The following is a 22,404-nucleotide window of genomic DNA, read 5'->3' on the forward strand; positions in this document are numbered from 1 at the left end:
GAGATAAAACAAAAGGACGTTAAACTGTTTCCATAAAAACATCTTCATCTTCTCTCCCTTTGTCTGACACCCACCCTCATTTGTCCTCCTCCTCCTCCTCCTTGTCATTCTCAATGTTCCCTGCTGCTTTCCTGTCACTGTGCTGTGCTTGTCTCTCTCTCTCTCTCTGTCTGCCAGTGTGTACGTAAAGTTTTTTTCTCTCTTGTCTGTTTATTTTCTGTTCCTTTCTGTTTCTCTCTGTCTCCGTCTCTCGCTCCAACTCTCTCCTACACACACACACACACACACACACACACACACACACACACACACACACACACACACACACACACACACACACACACACACACACTTGATCTCTCTCTGGCCCACTCCTCCTCTAGCACTCTTATCTCTGGTATCAGACCCCGGCTGTTATCTGAGTGCAGACAACACCAGACAGTCTTTGTTGATGGGAAATGTGGGATTAGCCGTTTTTTTTTGGAGTACCATATATTGTTGTCAAGGGTTACCACTCTGTGTAGTTGCAGAGATTTGAGCGAATAGAGAGCCTATATTTCTAAGTGCTCCTCACTACCCCACCACACGTCTTGCATCCCTGTCTAAATCGCCATCGATTCATCAACGTAACGTGAAATGTACATTTCAAAAGAAACCATCGACCAAAACGTTTTGAAAGAGGTAACAATATATAATCTTCAACAATCCCTTCGTAACAACCTACTACATGTGGCATTTGTCATAATTTGATCAACCTAATCTTGAGGATTTCTGTTTCGTTCTCTTTGGGGACACCTTTGGCCATAAGTGGTCATTTTCCCCAGAGATACAAACAGTGTCACCAACGAAACTCAGTTTGTTGAATTCATAATATTGCAAATGGCTTTCAACACTGGGCCATTGTGGGACCTTTGGCGTAGATACGGATATAAAATTTGAAGGGAAAGAGATTCCCACTTTAGCTAAAGTTATTCTGCTGTGTGGTTTACTGTGTTTATGTGTGTGTAGGGACATCACCTACAGCATCCTGTTTGAGGCGGTGACCACGCTGCTAGTCCTTTTCTCCTACCAGCTCTTCCAGAAGGACATCCTACGGGACGGCATCATCTACCAGCACATCATGAAGGGCCGATGGTGGGGACACACACACACACACACACACACACACACACACACACACACACACACACACACACACACACACACACACACACACACACACACACACACACACACACACACACACACACACACACACACACACACAGATTCCAGATGGGTCGGTGTCTACTCACGGTACTGTCCCCTCTCTCTCCAGTCTGTCCCTGACCAGCCGGCTGGTGAAGACGCTGCTCTACAACTTCGTCAGGCAGGAGAAGTGTCCGCCGCCCGCCTCGCCCATCTTCCAGCCCCACGGAGAGGAGGGAGGCGTGCTCTACGGCCTGGTGTCGGGGGTGGCCAGTACGGAGACACACGCACACACTGACGCGTGCATGCCGCGTGGACAGTTGCACGCACGCATGTACACACATGCACATTCACTCAGAGCCGTGCGTGCACGTACACACATACACGTACGCACACACGGATACACCCCAGGCGTTCAAAGACGTTGTCCAATGTGTGCATAAGACTAATCTTCAATAAGTCGTCTCTCGTCAGCTATTGAGATTAGGGAGCAAAAGAAGGGGGAATGTTGAAGCTGAATTAAGCATCGCGGCCTGCCACTGTCTGAAACTAACCAAATCCATTTAATGTCTCTTAAACGTATGAATCAAATCTAACAGTAGCCTGTAATATAACGCACAGAGCAGAGCAGAGCCCTCAACAAATCTCTGCTTGATTCTTTGAATCAACACGTGACTTATAGTTATGATGAGAACTGATAGGCCCATGTGACTTGGTAAATAAAAGGAGTCATCTTCCAAATGCAAGACACAGCTTGAGATTAAGCTAGTGGCTGCGTGCCTTTAATTAGCTCTGAAATAGAGGCGCATTGGTCGAATGGGTGATGCCTAGGAGCACCGGTAGAGGCACTCTCGTACGTTTTATGCCCATGCACTGGTGGGTGCACAGACACAGACATGCACTCACACACTCACACACTCACATGCGCAAGGTGGTTATGAATTCATGGTTCTTTATTTCCTTTTGTTGTTTTTCGCCTGTCTTTCTAACACTGATACCAATGTATGAATGGCTGTAACGAATGTAAAGGAGTTGGGGCTTCAGAGTCATCAGTACTGACTCGGTATGGATCGCAATGGCTCATGTTCAAAGGAAATGAGAGTTAAATGTGCAAAGAAATCCTATTTAAAGTGTTAATACTAAAGAACTATAAAGCCCACCGTTCCATGTAGTATTCCACATGGAAACACAACATTCACAAACGATAGTTGTTTCTGATCAATGAATCACATTTCTCTCCATATGTTTTGCGGATTGTGGTTTTGCTTATGTGAAAACATGTGTTCCTTTAATGACATCGTACAACGTCAAAGGACACTTACATGCTTTGACAAGCGCTGTTTATTCGGCGTGATTTAAATCGTGTCCTTTGTAAACGCACCGGGCGATACAAAGCAGCGGATCAAAGCTTGCTTACGTAACGCGAACACACGCACTGGCCGTGTGCTGCATACCTACAGACATTGGCTACATATCCTACCCCCGCGGAACAAACGCATTGTTCAACGGGATGTATTAATATCCTTCTGCGCCGGGATTAGCGCTTCAACACCGGATTGAACACAAGTCAATCGCTGCTGCTGTGCGGTGGGGATGAGTGAGCCGGCGGTGGATTTAAGTGAACACATCTGCTGCTCAATCGCTCTCTCTCGCTCTCGCTCTCATATATATCCACCAGAGCAAAGACAACAAACACACACTCATCTGGCGATCAAGACGTGATCCTCGTGCCAGCTAAACTAATCCCACTAGGGGGGTGGGGGGGGGGGGGGGCGAGAGGGGCGCAGCATGGGAAGGTCATGCATGGATGTGTGTGTGTGTGTGTGTGTGTGTCCACGTCTGTTTGCGTCCGCGAGTAACAATAGTTTGTTTGTTGTTATTTTGAGCGTGAGAACGGGTCGACTCCCACGGGGTCGACCCTGACATGGGTGACCTTTCCGTGGGTGGCAGTTGCCGTGTCGGTGAGATGGTGTGCGTGCACCCATCTCTGGAACCCAGCCTGTCTGTCTGCCTGCCTGCCCGGCTGGCTGGCTGATGGTCTGTCTGTCAGCATGTCTTGGCTCTCTGTCTGCCTCTCTGCCAAGTCAGTCAGTCCGTCAGTCAGTCAGCCTCTCTCTCTGTGTTTGTCAGTCAGTTTCTCTGCCCGCCTGTCTGTCTTTCTTTGTCTGTGTCTGCCTGTCTGTCTCTCTGTCGGTCTGTCTGTCTGCTGGTCCGTCTGTGATGGTGACAGTGAGTTATGGTGTGCTGTCCTGCTATGTAAATCCCAGAGAGCCTGCTTGTCTGCAGCCTCCTCTTTCTCTCACACACACACACACACACACACACACACACAGGTACACACTTGCACGTGCATACACAAATCAATGATATACATACATCATTTAATACATTTCCTACCATGATTATGTGCATGCATGGCTCTGCAGTTTCACTCCATGGGTATGACATCACAGCCCGCTGCGCGGTGGGAACAACCCCCCCCCCCCCCCAGCAGCAGCACGGTGGGACAGATGACCCTCCCCAGTGACAGACACTAGCCTGCCGCCGCTACGTGCTACGTACTGCTGCCGCTGTTCCCCACCCCATAGAGCTGTCATCGCTCAGCACCCCCTCAGCCGTGCGTGCGTGCATGCGTGCCTGCGTGTGTGTGTGTGTGTGTGTGTGTGTGTGTGTGTGTGTGTGTGTGTGTGTGTGTGTGTGTGTGTGTGTGTGTGTGTGTGTGTGTGTGTGTGTGTCGTCTGGCGGAGCTCCGTTCACCACGGCGCTGGGCACGCACGACACACACTCACGTAGCACCACGTGTGCGTATGTGTGCGTGTGTGTGCGTGCGTGTGTGTGTGTGTGTGTGTGTGTGTATGGTTCTCACAGACGGACCGGCTCTCGCCTGGAACCCAACACTCGCCAGATGACAAAGCAGAGCGGCTCTCCCGTTTCCGTTCTGTGTTTGAGCGTCTGGTGTGTAGGGTGCCTCTCTCTCGCTCTCTCTCTGTCTCCTTTACACAAACTACCGTCTGAGGCCCAGGGAGTGTCTGCAGAGGGGATTATCACCCAGACACTCATCTCTCGTTCTCTCTCTCTCTAGTTTTCTCTCTCTCTCTCTCTCTCTCTCTCTCTCTCTCTCTCTCTCGTTCTCTGGTCGTTTTTTTAATGAGGGGAATATGTGGCGTGAATGTATACGACGTTGGGTTTGTTGACTATAACGATTGACACAAACACACGCAGTATTAGGAAAGCATTCTGTCCCCACTAGGGACAGGATGAAGGCTTTTTTAAAACCTGTGTTTCGCATTAGGGGAGGAACAGTGGGACTATCGCTGACCATACGTTGCTTCTGGAACAGTCCAGGCAGACTATTAGTAATGCTCATGGCTGCGTGACTAATGGGCCCGCGTTGGCTCCGAGCGCTGAGTCATCCATGAAGAAAATCCATGGGAAATAGTTTTCCGTGTTTTCGGATTCGGAAGAACTTGAAGCCTGCGGTGAATGCGGGACCTAATTACATTTGAAAAACAAACTTATGGTTCAAAATGCAAGATAATTAGGACAAGCCGCCAATGTTTGTACTATGTGAGGGCTGGTGTGCATTTCTTTTTTGGGTTAATTAGCGCCTGTGTTATTAAGTAGAGTAATAATAGAAGAGTATTAACTGAGTATTTCTTCTTTGCTGCAACAAAACATTAGAGGAGATCGTATTTGGTGTTCAGGGACAACAGCAGGGGACCGACGTGTGAGCCCTGAGGAACACCGGGGCTTTAAGTCGCTAAATACGTTCCCTGATAAAAGTCAAGTTGGATTCAAACCGGGTGACTTAGGATTTTAAACGATAAGCCCAGAAAGAATACAGTGGATCAATTGTTTGACAAAAAAGTTTTTTGTCTTGAAGAATCTCTTTTATTTGGTGTCTTATTTCCGCCATATTCAAAAATCTTTGTATTGGTAGACAGCTAATCACTACTAATGATAGTGAAGAAATGATCATTGAATGAGTAATGAACAGTGCTGGAAAACTCTTTGGTTAGATACACACATATTTGTATATATGTAGTGTCAAATAATTGGCATGATCTTGTACGAATTTCGGTGAATCCGGTGCTCTTGAACGCCCGATTACAATGTGAAACCTTTTACAACAGGGCTGCCATGCCGACCAGTTATATGCATGCTCACACACAGGACCGACAGAAGGGACAGAACTTGAGAGAAAGCCATTGACCCCAAACAAGACCCCTTGTTCCCGAGCCCGCCGTCCTCATGCCAGCGTCTGAAACCGCAGCCCCGCCCTACTTTCCCCTCCTCTCTTCACCACACTTTCCTCCCTTCTCCCTCTCTACCGGTCCTCTTTTTTCTGTTTCCACTGGGCAGTTGGCCAGGGCCAGATCAGGGGGGAGTGTACTGTAGCATTATAGGGTTCATTCTGTAGGCAGACTGGCAGGCAAGGGGAAACCAAGCCAGATGGATAACCAAGAGCACCCACTGAGGGAAATAAGGTGTGTGTGTGTGTGTGTGTGTGTGTGTGTGTGTGTGTGTGTGTGTGTGTGTGTGTGTGTGTGTGTGTGTGTGTGTGTGTGTGTGTGTGTGTGTGTGTGTGTGTGTGTGTGTGCGTGCATGGGTCTGTGTGTGTGTGGGTTCATGGGTCTCTGTGTGTGTGTTCATTGGTCTGTGTGTGTGTGTGTGTGTGTGTGTGTGTGTGTGTGTGTGTGTGTGTGTGTGTGTGTGTGTGTGCGTGCATGGGTCTGTGTGTGTGTGGGTTCATGGGTCTGTGTGTGTGTGTTCATTGGTCTGTGTGTGTGTGTGTGTGTGTGAGTGTGCGTGCGCATACATGCACGTTGGACAAGGCTTCCTGGCACTATTGGTCTAGCCACCGTGGTGCCAGTGATTAGATGAGTGGAGGCCAGTCACAGCTTCTTCCTCCAAATCCCTCTCTCTCTTTCTCTCACCATTCGTCCATTATTCTTATCCCGTTCCGTTGTTCTCGCTCTTTTCATCTCTGTTTTTTGTGTGGGGTTATCTTTGAGGGGGATAGAAGAACAGTACCTTTGAACAGTACTCAAGGAATTTTACTGGTCACGGCATTGCATGTAACATAAGGTTGGATAGACCACGTTGAAAAGGCTCGAAAGAATACTTTTTGTATATTGTTTGTGACATATTACATAGACATATTGTTTGTGAGAATACATTTTGTGAAATTAACAGTCTCACATCATTGTCATTGTCTCATCTCCCATTTTATCGTGGTGTGAAAACGATTGTCTAAAGGGAACATGCTCAAACACTTTTTGCCAACTGCTGAATGGCAGATACGGAGGAAACGTTCTATGTACTCATAGTCAGACACCCCCAACCTCGCTGTCCTATAATAAAGCCTCCGGCGGTCTCCATCTGATCCTGCTGCGCAACAGGACACCAAAACACTTCCACTGTTCAGTGGAAGTCAAGCCGGAAATATCCTGCGGTTCCTAGTCCCGCCTCTAGATGGCGACACGCACCTTATTTCACGTGGATTCAAAAGCAGGCCTCACTTCTTTTATCAGTGTTGTGGCGTCTGGCTTATTTATGTTTTAGTAGGTTTTCATGGCTATAAAATTTTGGGTTTAGAAAAAAGACAATCGCTAATCCTCTTTTCAAATGAAATTGTTTCCTCAATCCCAAACGGAATCACCAATCGTTATTATTGCCTGGAAGGATATGTGGAGGAAAGGTTTAAATTAGAAACGTTGAATTACCTTGGTTGACAGTAATAAACAAATAAATCCCTCTGATTATCCACACTGTGCCACCGTTGTAAATCATATTCAAGTACACAGCAGTAAATTAAAATTGTGTTTGTGTGTGTGTGTCTGTGTGTGTGTGTGTGTGTGTGTGTGTGTGTGTGTTTACATGCTCACTAAACCATGCACGTGCCCCTCTCTCCACACACTTTGTGTGTGTGTGTGTGTGTGTGTGTGTGTTTACATGCTCACTAAACCATGCACGTGCCCCTCTCTCCACACACTGTGTGTGTGTGTGTGTGTGTGCGTGTGTGTGTGTGGGTGTGTGTGTGTTTACATGCTCACTAAACCATGCACGTGCCCCTCTCTCCACACACAGGCGGTCTATGGAGCGTTTTCACGCTGGGCGGATCTGGAGCTAAGGCCGGGGTTGACCAGGAGCCCAACCCTCTGCCCTTGTCCAATCAGAGTCTTCTCCTACTGCTGGTTCTGGCCAATCTGACGGACGGCCCCGATTGGCCCAACCCCTATCGCCAGGCAGTCACCTGCTTCAGAAACACCCAAGGTAACCTCGGGCTGCCAGGACAAGACCTCCATTTTGTACTCTATGTGCTCTTGTGTCTCCTTGTATGTACTTTTTATATGCTACTTGAACAGTCACCCAAGTGTACCATTGATACTTAATAACAGTCATACATAATTGGGAGGATATTCAATCCATAATGTCTAGTATATGTATTTGTAGGCATCAAGATGTCCTAACCCCTTACCCCCTAACATTTTAGTTTAGGATGGGTGCATCTCCTAAATATCTTGATCTTGGTCAATAATACTTCATGTAGCAACTTCCTACTTCCTGTAACCCCCTCCTACTTCCTGTTAAGACTTTCTGCTCCATGTAACACGGCCTACTTCCCTCACAACCTCCTACTTTCCGTTCCTCTTTTCACTCTGTGTAACTTTCCTCCCTTCCTGTAACCCCGTCACTCCCTTTGCGCTGCTTCCTGTAACACCCCCTGCTTCCTGTGACCCTTCCTGTGTGCCCCGCCCCTCAAGACACCTCGACCCTGCCGGCGGACCAGCCCCACAGCTTCCAGATCAACTTCAACAGCCTGTACACGGCGCTGTGCGAGCAGCAGCGCTCGGACCAGGCCACACTGCTGCTGTACACGCTGCTGCACCAGAACGCCAACGTGCGCACCTACATGCTCTCAAGGACCGACATGGACAACCTGGTGGGTGGTGCTGTCACCGGTGGTGGGTGGTGCTGTCACCAATTGACCTCTGAAGAATAAGTCCCGCCTCCGAGGCTCTTGGCTCCATGTTTAAATGTCTATGGAAAATAACATGGGGGGGGTTTGAATGATCGTGCGTGACAAACCCTGTAGGTGGCCGAAGAAGTAAAAGCTGCTCAGGTTTTGAACTACACACTTTTTACATCTAGATTCCACTTTGGGTTTTGGATTGTCGGGGCCGTTAAAGTATTGAACTATTATTAATGCTAACCGGGAGCTGGTTCTGACCTGCGCAGACTTCATGCGTCATACTTGTTAGGGAGGCGGGAGTTGCTCGCAACCATCCACAACCTAACATGGTTGTCATTTCCCACGTGAATGGACGAGCAGCGTTGGTGCCACCCCCTCCGCAGGCGGGCTCTGGTGCCATTTCGGTGAAGACAACCTATGAAACGTCGCCGTTGCTATGCAACCTCGACTGGGAGAGTCGTGACGCCCTAAGTCGGCGCAGATCTGCGTTAGCATAATGCTTCTTCAATAGTTAACTACTTTAACAGCACCGACAATCCAAAACCCAAAGTGGAATCTAGATGGAAGAAGTGTGTAGGTCAAAACCTGAGCAGCTTTTACTTCGGCCACCTACAGAGTTCGTCACGTACGATCATTCAAAACCCCCCATGTTATTTTCCGTAGACATTTAAACATGGAGCCAAGAGCCTCGGAGGCGGGACTTATTCTTCAGAGGTCTATGGTGGGCGTTGTTGTCACCGGCGGTGTGTGGTGCTGTCGCCGGTGGGGGGGGGGCGATACCGCAACTGATAGTGGGCGGGGCCGTCCCTGGTGGTGGGTGCCGCCATCGTCCTCGTCCAAAAAACGTCTTTTGTTTACTGAGGACTATCCCGAGCTAAGATTGGATGTAACAGGATGTAAGTCGACGGCGGACATCCTAGGGGAAAATCTGAGCTCGTGATGCGCCGAGATAAGGAGGTCTTTCTTTGCTCACACCAGGGATTTCCCAGGCTTGTAAAACCCTTCCTGGAGCCAGTGTGGCTATCTTCAATACGCTGAAACGCTGGCCGGCGCTTGGGTCTGTCGTGATGCAACACGTGCGTCCTCTCAGGGTCTGGCGTTGATACTCCAGACCGACCACGGCACGACGTCAATGGCTGCTCGCCTGAATCTCGTCTGCAGTGCGCACCCACACACGCACGCTTTGGGGGGTCCGTCCTTATCTTGTGTCCCCTCCCCCTCGCCTAGGTGATGCCCATCCTGGAGATCCTGTACCACGTGGAGGAGAGGAACTCCCACCACGTCTACATGGCCCTCATCATCCTCCTCATCCTCACCGAGGACGACGCCTTCAACCGCTCCGTGCACGAAGTGGTGGGTGGTGGCGGTGCAGCCGTAGGAGGGAGGGGTGCTGTTCGGTTAGGGCTTGTGACTTCAAAATGCATCATGGGATTTTTTCTAAAAAAAGCATGTAATGCTTCATATGTGTGTCAGCCGCAACATTAACGTGTGTTACTCTCTTTCTCTTTCTCATTCTCTCTCTCTCTCTCTCTCTCTCTCTCTCTCTCTCTCTCTCTCTCTCTCTCTCTCTCTCTCTCTCTCTCTCTCTCTCTCTCTCTCTCTCTCTCTCTCTCTTCCCCCCCCCCCCCCCCCCTCCCTGCAGGTGTTGAAGAACATCTCGTGGTACACTGAGCGGACGTTGACAGAGATCTCTCTGGGCAGCCTGCTCATCTTGGTGGTCATCCGCACCATCCAGTTCAACATGACCCGCACCAGGGTGAGAACCCCTAGAGCCGTCACCCAGCTTTAAGAGGCCATGGAAACCGTAGAGGCCTGCCTCCAGTGAGGGGAATACAAGCTTCAAAACATAAGAATAACCACATGGTGTATCCACTACACGCCTACAAAATGCAAAATAGGATGGTATTTCATTAGTTGATTAATACAAATGTCAAAGTCGGCTAATAGACTCTCTTGGACAGACTCCTGATTATAGTCTGCTTCCCCCCCCCCCCCCCCCCCCCCTTCGTTGTTTTGTGGGCTACAAAGGAGAGCAATGAGACTTCGCCCATTAAAACGGCTTTAAGGAATAGAAGGACATCGACTGAAATGACTTGAGATTGCGATGGATGAGATAAAGCAATATCACTTTCTGATGCTGGAGGCACACCTTGATAACCCTTTGATAATGTGATTAGAAGTAAATTACGTTTCAGGTTGTCCATCACAGCAAGCCTCTGAAGGCTCTTTTTGATAAGGGACATCATATGGAGGGATAGAGATCTGTTATCAAGCATGAAGAACCTCTCAAAACCAAAATGCAAAATCCTAGGAACACCACATTTAATAAGTATGTATCAGGAATAATGAACCCATTGATAGGGGTCCTGGGTTTGATTCCCAACGTCCCCGGTCTACCTTTAGACAGCCTTGAGAAAATCACAGATGCATCAGAATTCACACAAAGCCTCTCTGGGTAGAGAAGCATTGTGCTGAACGATAGACTCAGTCGTAACGTTAGATAACAACAGTCTCGACCTGTGTGTTGGCTCTGACCTTTTTGTGACCCCCCCCCCCCCAGGACAAATACCTGCACACCAACTGTCTGGCGGCGTTGGCCAACATGTCGGCCCAGTTCCGATGCCTGCACCAGTACGCGGCCCAGCGCATCATCAGGTAGACCCCCCCCCCCCCCCCCCCCCCCGTGCTGTAGTGTACCGTGTACCGGGTGCATGGACTTAGATCCAGCCCCCCCCATTCCTGTAGGAGGGGCGCACGGTAGTCCAATGGTTGGATCGGCCACCAGTAGGGGTGGAGGAAACATGAACAAATGTGTGTGTCGGCTGTTTTACTCCCAGCCGAAAGGTTGTGAGTTGAAGTCCCTCAATGTCCACCTGCTACCCGTGGGCCCCCATGAGCCTAGGCCCCTGCTCGGTTATGAAGTTTGTCTCACAGGACTTTTAGAGACAAAGTGTCAACTACAAATGATTCGACAGTTTAGCGCAAGGCAAGGCATGGCCTTGTACAGCGCATTTCATACACGTAGGCTATTCAATGTGCTTCACGCAAAAAACGCACAGAGAGGGGAGGTCTGTCACTATGGACAACATTTGGCCTATTTCTCTCTGCTGACTCATCTCACCCCGTGAAAAGGGCTATTGCTTAAGTCTCCAGTTAATTATAAGAAAGGATTCAGAGCCAAACTGCATCCTAAAAAGGAGTGAGATGGGGAATCCTGTGGTTGAAACACTGCTGTTAGCCCGCGACTCCTAATCATTTACCGGCTGCCCAATCATCTCAGCAAACGACGTAATTAGCGATGCAGGAAACGCGATCATCATCGGTCTATTGTGCTCGTAAACGACAGGGAAGCGGTTGGGTCTGGAAGACAAACAGTGCTGTGACGCTGTGTGGCAGTCTGATTGACGCTGTGTGAGTCATGACCCCCGCTTAATAAATATCATGTGTGCAGACGTACAGTCTGTCCCCTCGCTACCTGTCGATCGCATCGGGTCAGTCGAGCCTGACCACTTTTCCACTGGAAGACTCCCTTTCTTAAAGACACACACATACGCAGACACGCGTACATGTACACACACATACATACACATGCACAAACATGCAAGGAATGTGTGTATGCACGTACGTGCATGCACACAAATGCACACACGTACACTCGCACATGCAAATATACACGCATGCGTGCACGTACCCGCACATTTACCTACACACACAGACGCACACGTCTTTTGATGTGTGTCAGCCCCTCCTCAAAGAAGATTTTCTGTTTTGATAACAGAGGAAAGTGTGTGTGGTCTTGTGTCTATCCATCTACGTCTCTCTGTCACTGTGTGTGTGTGTGTGTGTGTGTGTGTGTGTGTGTGTCTCTCTCCCTCTCTCCCTCTCCCTCCCTCTCCCTCTCCAACATCGTTCAATGTAAGACCGGGCCAAAATGTTGATCTCTGCTTTCGTGATGTGCACGTCATTTCCAACTATTCAAACATCATCATATTATTAGGATTTGATCCAGTAAATAGCACCCACCTGGAAGGGATATTGTGTGTTAATCCTGCGTGATTTTAATTTCCATAATGGGAGTACTTAGGAACGCATTAACTGTGTTATCGATATTATCTGGGTGGATTGTTATGTTTACCCAACACATGAAGGCACACATGCACGCACGCACTCAAACACACAAAGTGTGATACAGAGGAAATGCGCTGCCAAGGTGAAAAGACTACATTTCCCATGTTGTGTAGTCTTTGATGAGGCTTGATAAAGAACAGCATTACATAGCAGTACCGTTGTTGACACTAATTACTATGTAGCTATTTAGGAGATGCTTTTTTCCAAAGTAATTGACCACTGAGGACAGATACATCATTACAGCACCGGGCTCAAGGATGCATACTATGAATATCGGGGCTCAAACCCAGTAACTTCTTGCTGGGAGTAGAATTCCCTGGTCCCGATACGGCCCTCTCGCACACAGCATAACGACAACCACACGTGGTTTTGTTTGCTGTTCTATTCTGGTGTTTTCTGAGAGTGATACATTCATTTGTTCATGTTTCCCCCACCCTGGCTGCAGATTCAAATCAAGAAATATCAAAAATTGTGTTTTCTGCTTCAGAATAAAAAGCTGTGTGTTGTGCCAAATCGAGGGAGGAGTGGGATGTCTGTCTGTCAGCATGTAAGCCTTTAAGAACCCCGGGGATCAAACTAGTGCCATTGACGTGTGTGTGTGTGTGTGTGTGTGTGTGTGTGTGTGTGTGTGTGTGTGTGTGTGTGTGTGTGTGTGTGTGTGTGTGTGTGTGTTGAAACCTTGTCTGTCTGTCACTGCCTCAGCATAACCAGAAGATGGGGGGATTAACCTGGCAGGTTTTTTTTTTATTATTATCCAGGTGTAGCCTACCTGGTGGTCCGGTTGGTAAAAGGGAGACTTGACTTGAACAAAAGAGCTCCATTATGTATGGCGTGACCTTTGACCCAGATAGGCAGGTTAAACATGGAGCTCAATTTAGCTGCTTCGGGGTCGTCTTTCACTAGCCCAATTAGCCTGGATGGAGGATTCAGTTGTGTATGTGTGTGTGTGTGTGTGTGGATGTGAGAGAAAGAGGAGGCTGTGTGGATTTGTATACTGTCGTATATGTTTTTTTAATTTATTTGTAATGTTGTAGCTTTAATTAGATTTCCTGTGAATCAAATTTGAATTATTATTATTATTATTATTATTATTATTAGATGACGAAAGGACTGAGAAGTCCCTCATTCTATAAGCCTTTACAAACCCTGCATCAGGGATCAAACCAGTGGCATTGACATGTCCGTGTGTGTGTGTGTGGATGTGAGAGAAAGAGGAGGCTGTGTGGATTTGTATACTGTCGTATATGTTTTTTTAATTTATTTGTAATGTTGTAGCTTTAATTAGATTTCCTGTGAATCAAATTTGAATTATTATTATTATTATTATTATTATTATTAGATGACGAAAGGACTGAGAAGTCCCTCATTCTATAAGCCTTTACAAACCCTGCATCAGGGATCAAACCAGTGGCATTGACATGTCCGTGTGTGTGTGTGTGTGTGTGTGTGTGTGTATGTGAGTGTATCCCCCCCCCCCTCTTCCGCATATCCAAGGGCATCTGACTTGACCCTGACTGTCTTGATGTATGTGTGTGTTCCCAAGCCATTACAAGCATCCTCATCACACACAATCTCTCATCCAAACATACACGCACGTACTCACTCACACACACACTCACACACTCACTCACACACACACTCGCACACACGCTCACACACAAACGCTCAACCAAGTCTGTCCACCCATCATCACCAAGAGGATCTGGGGGGCAAGATGGTCCAGGCATACCAATGACCCTTAACTTAACCATAGGACCTTACAGGGTTACCAATGACCCTTAGCTTAACCGAAGGACCTTACAGAGTTACCAATGACCCTTAGCTTAACCGAAGGACCTTACAGGGTTACCAATGACCCTTAGCTTAACCGAAGGACCTTACAGGGTTACCAATGACCCTTAACTTAACCATAGGACCTTACAGGGTTACCAATAACCCTTAACTTAACCATAGGACCTTACAGGGTTACCAATGACCCTTAGCTTAACCGAAGGACCTTACAGGGTTACCAATGACCCTTAACTTAACCATAGGACCTTACAGGGTTACCAATGACCCTTAACTTAACCATAGGACCTTACAGGGTTACCAATGACCCTTAACTTAACCATAGGACCTTACAGGGTTACCAATGACCCTTAAGTTAACCGAAGGACCTTACAGAGTTACCAATGACCCTTAGCTTAACCATAGGAACTTACAGGGTTACCAAAGACCCTTAGCTTAACCTTAGGACCTCACATCTGTTCCCTCATCCTGTCTTTCCTTTGGTTTACTTGGGTTATGCTATCCTATGTTGACATTGGTTATCCATCTGTAAACCTTTTAATCATTTAGCAGACAACTTTGACAAATATTTAATAATTTAGCAGACACCTTTGACATATATATAAGCCATTTAGCAGAGACCTTAATGAAAAATATTGAATCATTTAGCAGATACTTTTAGCAGGTAAGAGTTATGCATCTTTTCGTTAAATCCTTCTACATATATGCACCACCCATTTAATGTTCACACTTACATGAAGTACCGTGCACATACATTATTTCTAGTCATTGTTATTTTTGACCCTCCCAAAAATGCTTTGTGCTGGTGAGAGGGGGTACTTTGCTGAAAAAATATCTTGGAGAGGTACACTAGAAAAACAAGATGGAGATCCATCGGTCTAGACTGTCCTTCTGTTATTACTGTTCCTCGTTCAGCCCTTCTTCTCTGGTCCTCTCTCCTCGTAGCTTGTTTGCTCTGCTCTCCAAGAAGCACAACAAGGTTCTGGAACAGGCAACGCAGTCCCTCCGGGGCAGGACGGGAGACAACAACGCACTGCCCGACTACGTGAGTCACACACACACACACACACACACACACACACACACACACACACACACACACACACACACACACACACACACACACACACACACATACACATACACATACACGTACACACACACACCCAAGCAAAGTTTGTCAGGTTTCCCACCATCTGCTCTGCCGGTCTTTGGGAGCATTTATCCAAAAAATGTAATAACTTTATTTCAGTGGACGCAAAAATATGAATCTGTCTCTGGCATTTCAGAATATAGAAATATATTCTTTTTTTTCCTTTATTTTTGAAATGATACTTGTATGGGTTCCTTAGCAACAAGTCCTGGCAACAACAGGCACAACAGTAGGTGAGCGCTATTCTTTTGGCGGTTGTTCCGTTGCCAGATTGGAGTAACCAGGTGTACGTGAGCCACACCGGGTCGTATTCCACAGCGCCGCGCTGGAGAGAAACAATGGCTTTTATTGTCTAGCGTTACAATGGCTTCGGGTTATTGTACTGGGATGGTCGTCATCTTTATTCCCCTTCTTTTTAGTTCTAATGAAATGCTGTTTCGTCTTCCTCTGTTTACCTTCAGGTTCTGTGGAATTGGTTCAGAATTGGCATCTGTTGGATGGGATTTAAATTAGGTCTCAACAAACTTTTTTGTTAATTTTGGGGAAAATACTTTAATGAAAACATATATGAATATTCTATGGCATGCTATTTTACGATCATAACAATTTATTTTACGACTTTCTACTGCTATTTGACTTTCCTTTTTTGCTGTTACATTATGTTACATTGACTTGACCGTTCAACATTCATTCTCATGATTATTATCTGAATTTCCTTTCTGCTGTGTGTTTTGTCGCCACACTGAGAGACAACACTGCTGTGAGTTTCAGGTCACACACAAACCAACACTCCCACATGGCTGGATAAACGCAGTCGTAACGTTCAGTGCAATTCGCATTTACAGCAAAGTATGGCTTTAGTCTTTTTCCCCAGTTAGCTCTTGATATAAGTCAAGGTCTCTTGCGTGGTGTGGATGTTCATCTGTGTGTAGTTGTCTGTAGACTGTCTAACCGAGAGGCCGCACTAGGTCCATCCTTCTACTCTGACTCGGTCTAACCTAGTAGCCTAGTTAGACCTCACCTAGTAACCAGACTAGGTCTATCTGCCGATTCCTGATGATTAGCCTGTACTATTATTATTATTATTATTGTACTATTATTGTACTATTATTACCCACTAACACCCTGATTATATACCAAGTCATGCTGTCCTTCCAAAATGACTTAAAAGGACTTCAGACCAACAGTGTTACCTCAAAACTGAGTTATTTTAGTTAAACTCAGCCAAATTCTGCCAAGGGTGCATAAAGGCTTGTCTATCTATCTGGATTTTTTAAAGTTGTCCCTTTTGCCCGGTGTGTGTGTGTGTATCATGAAATAGCGCTATTTGAAGTTGCTCAAATACCGCTAAAGATGCAGACCCTTGACCCTTTCATGGTGTCCATTCTCTTGATCGGATGCCTCTTCAAAACATTTGTATGCAAATTTCTAACATGAAGTCATTCTCACTCATCTCTCTGGCTGTGTTATTGAAGATGTAGTTCAGTTCAGCAATGCGCCAAGTAAATGGTAGACCTTTACTGAACAGACTGGGGACTGTTCTACATCTATGTGTCGTTTTTTATTTGGTATTGTAAAGCCATTAATTTAAGATGTTTGATCAGTCTTTTGGTATTTTTTGTCTGTTAGAATTGTGATTGGAAGATAGACCTTCAAGGGGATTTCATATGGAATGAAATGGATGAGAGAAACTTGGGGGTGCCATACCTTATATGGCCATGTATTTAAATGTTATAACCCTTCGGTTGGCCTCCGTTAGAATGGTAATCTGAATTCATAATCACTCATGGTTTCCATCCCTTCCCAATCCGTGTTGCTAGCACATCAATAATCAGTGCATCCTCATCAACAACAGTACATTTAAGTGGTGTTATCAAATCTTGATCATCCCTAAAATGCTCAAACAAGGCCTTTTTACTTTATTGTGACTGGAGTCCGTGTCCGCAGTCGTGAGTGGTGAATGCGAGTCTTGTTGTGGCGGATTAGCCGCAGTGTGTTTTGACGTGTGGAGGGGAGCTCTCCTAGCAGGCTGTGTGATTGCGGTGTCCTACTAAGAAAGCGCTGGGAACGGCCGCAGCAGTACGGTGGGTCATCGCGTCTAGACACGGCTGGGACACTCACGCTAGGTCACGCTGTCTGCCAGACCAGAAGGGACTCTCTCCTGACAATCCCCCCCCCCCCCCCCCTCTTATTTGAATGAGCGATGACGTGGTTGTGCAGGATTTTTAGCACTTTTCATCGGCCCTTGGGAAACGGATGTCGGGTTTTACAAAGAAAAAAAACGTTGCGTCGACCTTTTAAGGCTGGCATGTGTGTTTTGAGCCAATAGGATGAACCTGTAGGTTTTTCCATTTTTAATCTTTTTTTTACATTTTTACTTTTTAGATTTGGTTCCTCTAAGATTGGTTCCGTGACAGTATGTAAAGTGTGTAACAGGAGCTGCCTATTTCCCTGTGAAAATGTGTGCAGGATTACGCTTTGAGCCTTTTTGTAAGCCTCTTTTTCCATCTCACGGCTAGCGTTGACAGCCAAATAGTGCCCCGTTTCTGCCGTGTTGGTGGCACAGAGGTCTGTGGGAGATGTTTAATGAAGATAACAATATTGAGGACGATTGCTATCACATGTTACCGGCTACATTTCGTGTTGTAAACAACAAACGGATGACCCCAACGTCTCCACGTGGTGGTGGTGGAAAACAGGGCCATCCTGTTCTATAGAGGGGATCCAAAACAGTTGGCTTGGAGAAGCGGAAGTTGTATCTTCCAGCTTCTCCTCTCTCTCCTCTTCCTGCTTCTGCTCCTCTCTCTCCTCCTCCTGCTCCTTCTCCTCTTCCTGATTGTCCTCCTGCTTCTCTCTCTCCTCCTTCCGCTCTTTCTCCTCTCTCTCTCTGTCTTTCCTCCTCCTCCTGCTCCTCTCCTTCCTCCTCTGGCTCCTCTCTCTCCTCCTCCTCCTGCTCCTATCTCTCCTGCTCCTCTCCTTCCACCTCTGGCTCCTCTCTCTCCTCCTCCTCCTGCTCCTCTCTCTCCTGCTCCTCTCCTTCCCCCTCTGGCTCCTCTCTCTCCTCCTCCTCCTGCTCCTCTCTTTCCTGCTCCTCTCCTTCCCCCTCTGGCTCCTCTCTCTCCTCCTCCTCCTGCTCCTATCTCTCCTGCTCCTTTCCTTCCTCCTCTGGCTCCTCTCTCTCCTCCTCCTCCTGCTCCTCTCACTCCTGCTCCTCTCCTTCCACCTCTGGCTCCTCTCTCTCCTCCTCCTCCTGCTCCTCTCTCTCCTGCTCCTCTCCTTCCTCCTCTGGCTCCTCTCTCTCCTCCTCCTCCTGCTCCTCTCTCTCTCCTGCTCCTCTCCTTCCTCCTCTGGCTCCTCTCTCTCCTCCTCCTCCTGCTCCTCTCTCTCTCCTGCTCCTCTCCTTCCTCCTCTGGCTCCTCTCTCCTCCTCCTCCTGCTCCTCTCTCTACCCTGCTCCATCCTCCTTCTCCTGCTCCCTCTCCTCCTCGTTTCTCAAGTAAAATGACAGTAAAGTTAACATAGGAAAACGCTTGTAATGAGGGAAAAGGTAAGGGGGACAACAAAGTGATGGGGAGGAGTGAACACACCAACCTACTCACACACACACACACACACACACACACACACACACACACACACACACACACACACTCAGGCCACCAACGCACATATTTTTCGGCTTGACTCTTGTGAGTGTGTGTGTGCATGCGTGCGTGTGACTGGCATCTGGAAACAATATAGTTAGAGTGGGGCTGGGTTGGTGTGCGGCGGATGTCTGTTTAATGTGGGACGGCCCGGGACGTGTAATTGCTGTGTCTCAGAGGGGAGAGTAAAGGGCATATTAAAACTGAGGAGTCATCTAATGCTGTCTGCTGTGGGCTGACGCACCGATGCAATCTCTTGATGTGTTAATGTGTGTCTCTCTCTGTCTCTCTCTCTCTCTCCCTCTCTGTCTCTGTCTCTCTCTGTCTCTGTCTCTCTCTTTATCTGTCTCCTTACTCATCTCTCTCTTTCTGACAAACCTGCAGATCATGTTCCTCGCATTCAGTGTGTGTGTGTGTGTTTTTATTTACGCTGCTAGAGAGAGAGAGAGAGAGATCTCTTATCGTAACTGCAGTTTAGACTTTTCACTGAAACTTCAGTGATTCAGTATAAACACTACGATTGTGGGTGTACGTATTTTATATGTGTGGGTTGTTTCTCGGTTCAGACTTTTCACTGGAACTTCAGTGACGCAATAGATACACTGTAAGAATGTGTGTGTGTGTGTTTGCATGTTATGTTTGTGTGTTAACTTATCATTATCCAGACATTAGGGGCAGTCAGTGGTATCATCCTCATCTGTTTACTGTGTACTTGGAAATATTTACCAAAAAAACACAAACACACACAGGACAGATGGGAAACTGTATACATTCACGACCACATTGCCCCATTTATTCATGCGTTGTGTGTGTGTATGTTCCGTCGGAGACACTCTCTAGCGTTTACATTCTGCTGCAGTCATAAAAAACATAAGGACGCGGCTTTCCTTCAAAAAGCCCCCGGGCTATGGACGGCCTGACCAATGAACATCAAACACACAACCGGTGACCTAACCCAAAGGTCACAAACTTTTTCCCTTTTATCAAGGTGCAGTTTGAAGGATTAAATGTAAAATGCATAAGCGTGTTTTTAATTGGTGTATAATCTCCAAAATAAGAGTCGTTGTTAATATCAAGTATTGTTATCAGTGTTCTTTAGCCTTGAGGAATTTCAGCAGGTTTGTTATCAAAAGCTACTTCCATTGAATTGTCTCTAGACGCCGAGGAAGACTGTGGAAATTGGGGTTTGAACCCGGAAATGTCCCATTATGGAGTGAAAAGCCCCCTGCTGTCCAAGGCACTCTGGCAACCAGGTCTTCTACGATGTCTTTCAACCCTAGTAAAGATATCAGACATTTTTCCATTATTGCGATGGCTCCGTGCAAGAGCAAGGCACCAGTCCACTGAATGGGTAATGTGTTGGTGTGTCAGTTGAACACCTCAAGGGGTAACCCCGCGCTGATCCTTTGCCAACGGATCCTTGTTATCAGGTCGGATATACACCCAGACAAGGCGTCTCCACCGGCTCTTGAGTCAAACCACCCGCTCCACCGTTTGTTTTTTCTTTTGGTTGTCCTCGTCGGTCTAGCCCTTGGCAGTCTGCCTGCCCCCCCCCCCCCACCAACTCTCCGATGGCTGCAGCGTCTCTCTGGTCTCTTTGTGTTTCTGTGGGGCTGTTGTCCTTGGGCGGTGGGGGAACAGGTCGGACAGACAGCTGGTGGTCGGGCGTGGTGGTCGGTCGACACAGACAGTGATTAGGCAGTCGCTCTCGCTCTCTCTCTCTCTCTCTCTCTCTCTCTCTCTCTCTCTCTCTCTCTCTCTCTCTCTCTCTCTCTCTCTCTCTCTCTCTCTCTCTCTCTCTCTCTCTCTCGTTTTCTCTGTTTCTGTGTCTCTCTGTCTCTGTTACTGTTCCTCCCTGTCTCTCTCTCTCTCTCTCTCTCTCTCTCTCTCTCTCTCTCTCTCTCTCTCTCTCTCTCTCTCTCTCTCTCTCTGTCTCTCTCTATCTATCTATCTATCTCAAATATTGTCTGGGTCACACACATGATTGCATCATATTCAAACTTTCCAATTGATCAGTTAATTATCGGTACATTCATTAAGGGGTCGGGGTCGGGGGTAGGGTACCTTCCTCACGGTGTGTACAGGTGGCTTTTGGACTTTCACGAGCGGAAAAAACACCTGCCATCTTTTCAGAAGGAGAGTAACGTAAAGGAGGGAGATTTATCACAAGGGAGTTGGTTCCAGACTTAAGGGCAAATGGCCTGTGGTATTCTAGTGTTGACATCAGAAGATCTTTGAGGAACACATTAAGAAGCAACCGTTGGTTACTGCTGCTGCAGGGCTGTTTGTTAATTCAAATAAGGTCCGATGGCTGGGAGACGTGGTCATACTGTAGTGTTTTAATGGGAAAGCGCTTGAATCGTTTAAGAACACTTCTTCAAGGTAATCTATTCACGGCTTGACCTAAATTAGAATACTAAATATAAACTGCATATACCTGGGACCGCCTTATATCTATGGTGGTCTCCCCTACACAAACGCAGACGCACACACACACACACTCGAGACACACACACACAAGCATGCAAACACACGCACACAGACACGAGACATAGACGGATGCACACGCAAGTTAAACAAACACACAGACACACAAACCGAGACACATAGACAAGAGTTGAAAGAAAACACATAGACACACGAACACACACACACACACACACTCTATGCCTAGGGGTGACCTAGTCCTGGTGCTTAACAAATTGGTGTAGTTAAGGAATTGCAATAGTAGCATTATGCAGGTCAGACAGTGACCTATATAAAACCACCCCAAGACATAGCAAACTGCTGCCACTTAGCGGGCCACTCACTCGTCCGGCTTTCATAACTGGTCTCTCTCTCGATGTCTCACTTTCTCACTCTCTCGCTCTCTCACTCGCTCTCTCACTTGCTCAGTCTCTCTCGCTCACTTTCTTGTCCTCTCTCCTCACTATCACTCTTTCTGTCTCTCCTCTCTCTCTCTCTCTTTCTCTCTCTCTTTCTCTTTCGCTCACTCTCTTTCTTACTCTCTCTCGCTAAATGAAAGATGACATAAAATTACGTAATGCGTGTATATTCCATTATGTAGGCTTCTAGCATTTAGTTTTCAGACAGTTTTCAGCTTTCATCCAAAGCACCTCCCACTGAATATGCTTTTTTAAGATACGCCATCAATACCAAGGTAGGGGTTAAGGCCTATTGCTCATTGATAGATGGGTTTCAAATCCAAGACTAGACTATCCCACCCCTTTATTTAAATGTATTACAGAACTATAAGTCTCGTTGAATCTGATGACATAACCTCTCTCAACCTTGCCCTCTCTCTCCTCTTATCTCTCCTATCTATTCTCTCTCCCCTTGTCTTCCTATCTCTCTCCCTTCATCTTCCTATCTATTGGTCTAGTCTCTCGCTCCTCGTCCTCCTGTCTGAGTCTAGTCTCTTGCCCCTCTTCCTAGTGTCTGTGAGTATAGTCTCTCTCTCCCCTTGTCCCTCCTGTCTGATTCTCTCTCCCCTCATCCTCATTGTCTGTGTCACTAGTCTCTCGCCCC

At 47.1% G+C, this 22,404-nt stretch overlaps 1 protein-coding gene across 1 annotated transcript in view; it reads left to right on the plus strand.

Annotated features, from left to right (window-relative positions):
• The window catches only part of dym (dymeclin), a 48,332-nt gene that overhangs the window by 6,990 nt on the left and 18,938 nt on the right, over positions 1 to 22,404 (plus strand). Inside the window, exons 7-14 of the mRNA XM_079755860.1 lie at positions 1,009 to 1,134; positions 1,319 to 1,461; positions 7,279 to 7,464; positions 7,956 to 8,134; positions 9,392 to 9,517; positions 9,807 to 9,920; positions 10,725 to 10,819; positions 15,026 to 15,125. Coding sequence (XP_079611986.1) covers positions 1,009 to 1,134; positions 1,319 to 1,461; positions 7,279 to 7,464; positions 7,956 to 8,134; positions 9,392 to 9,517; positions 9,807 to 9,920; positions 10,725 to 10,819; positions 15,026 to 15,125 — 1,069 coding nt within the window. The remainder of the gene's footprint in view (positions 1 to 1,008; positions 1,135 to 1,318; positions 1,462 to 7,278; positions 7,465 to 7,955; positions 8,135 to 9,391; positions 9,518 to 9,806; positions 9,921 to 10,724; positions 10,820 to 15,025; positions 15,126 to 22,404) is intronic.

This window comes from Pollachius pollachius (assembly GCF_949987615.1).
Source record: "Pollachius pollachius genome assembly, chromosome: 18".
NCBI lineage: Eukaryota > Metazoa > Chordata > Actinopteri > Gadiformes > Gadidae > Pollachius > Pollachius pollachius.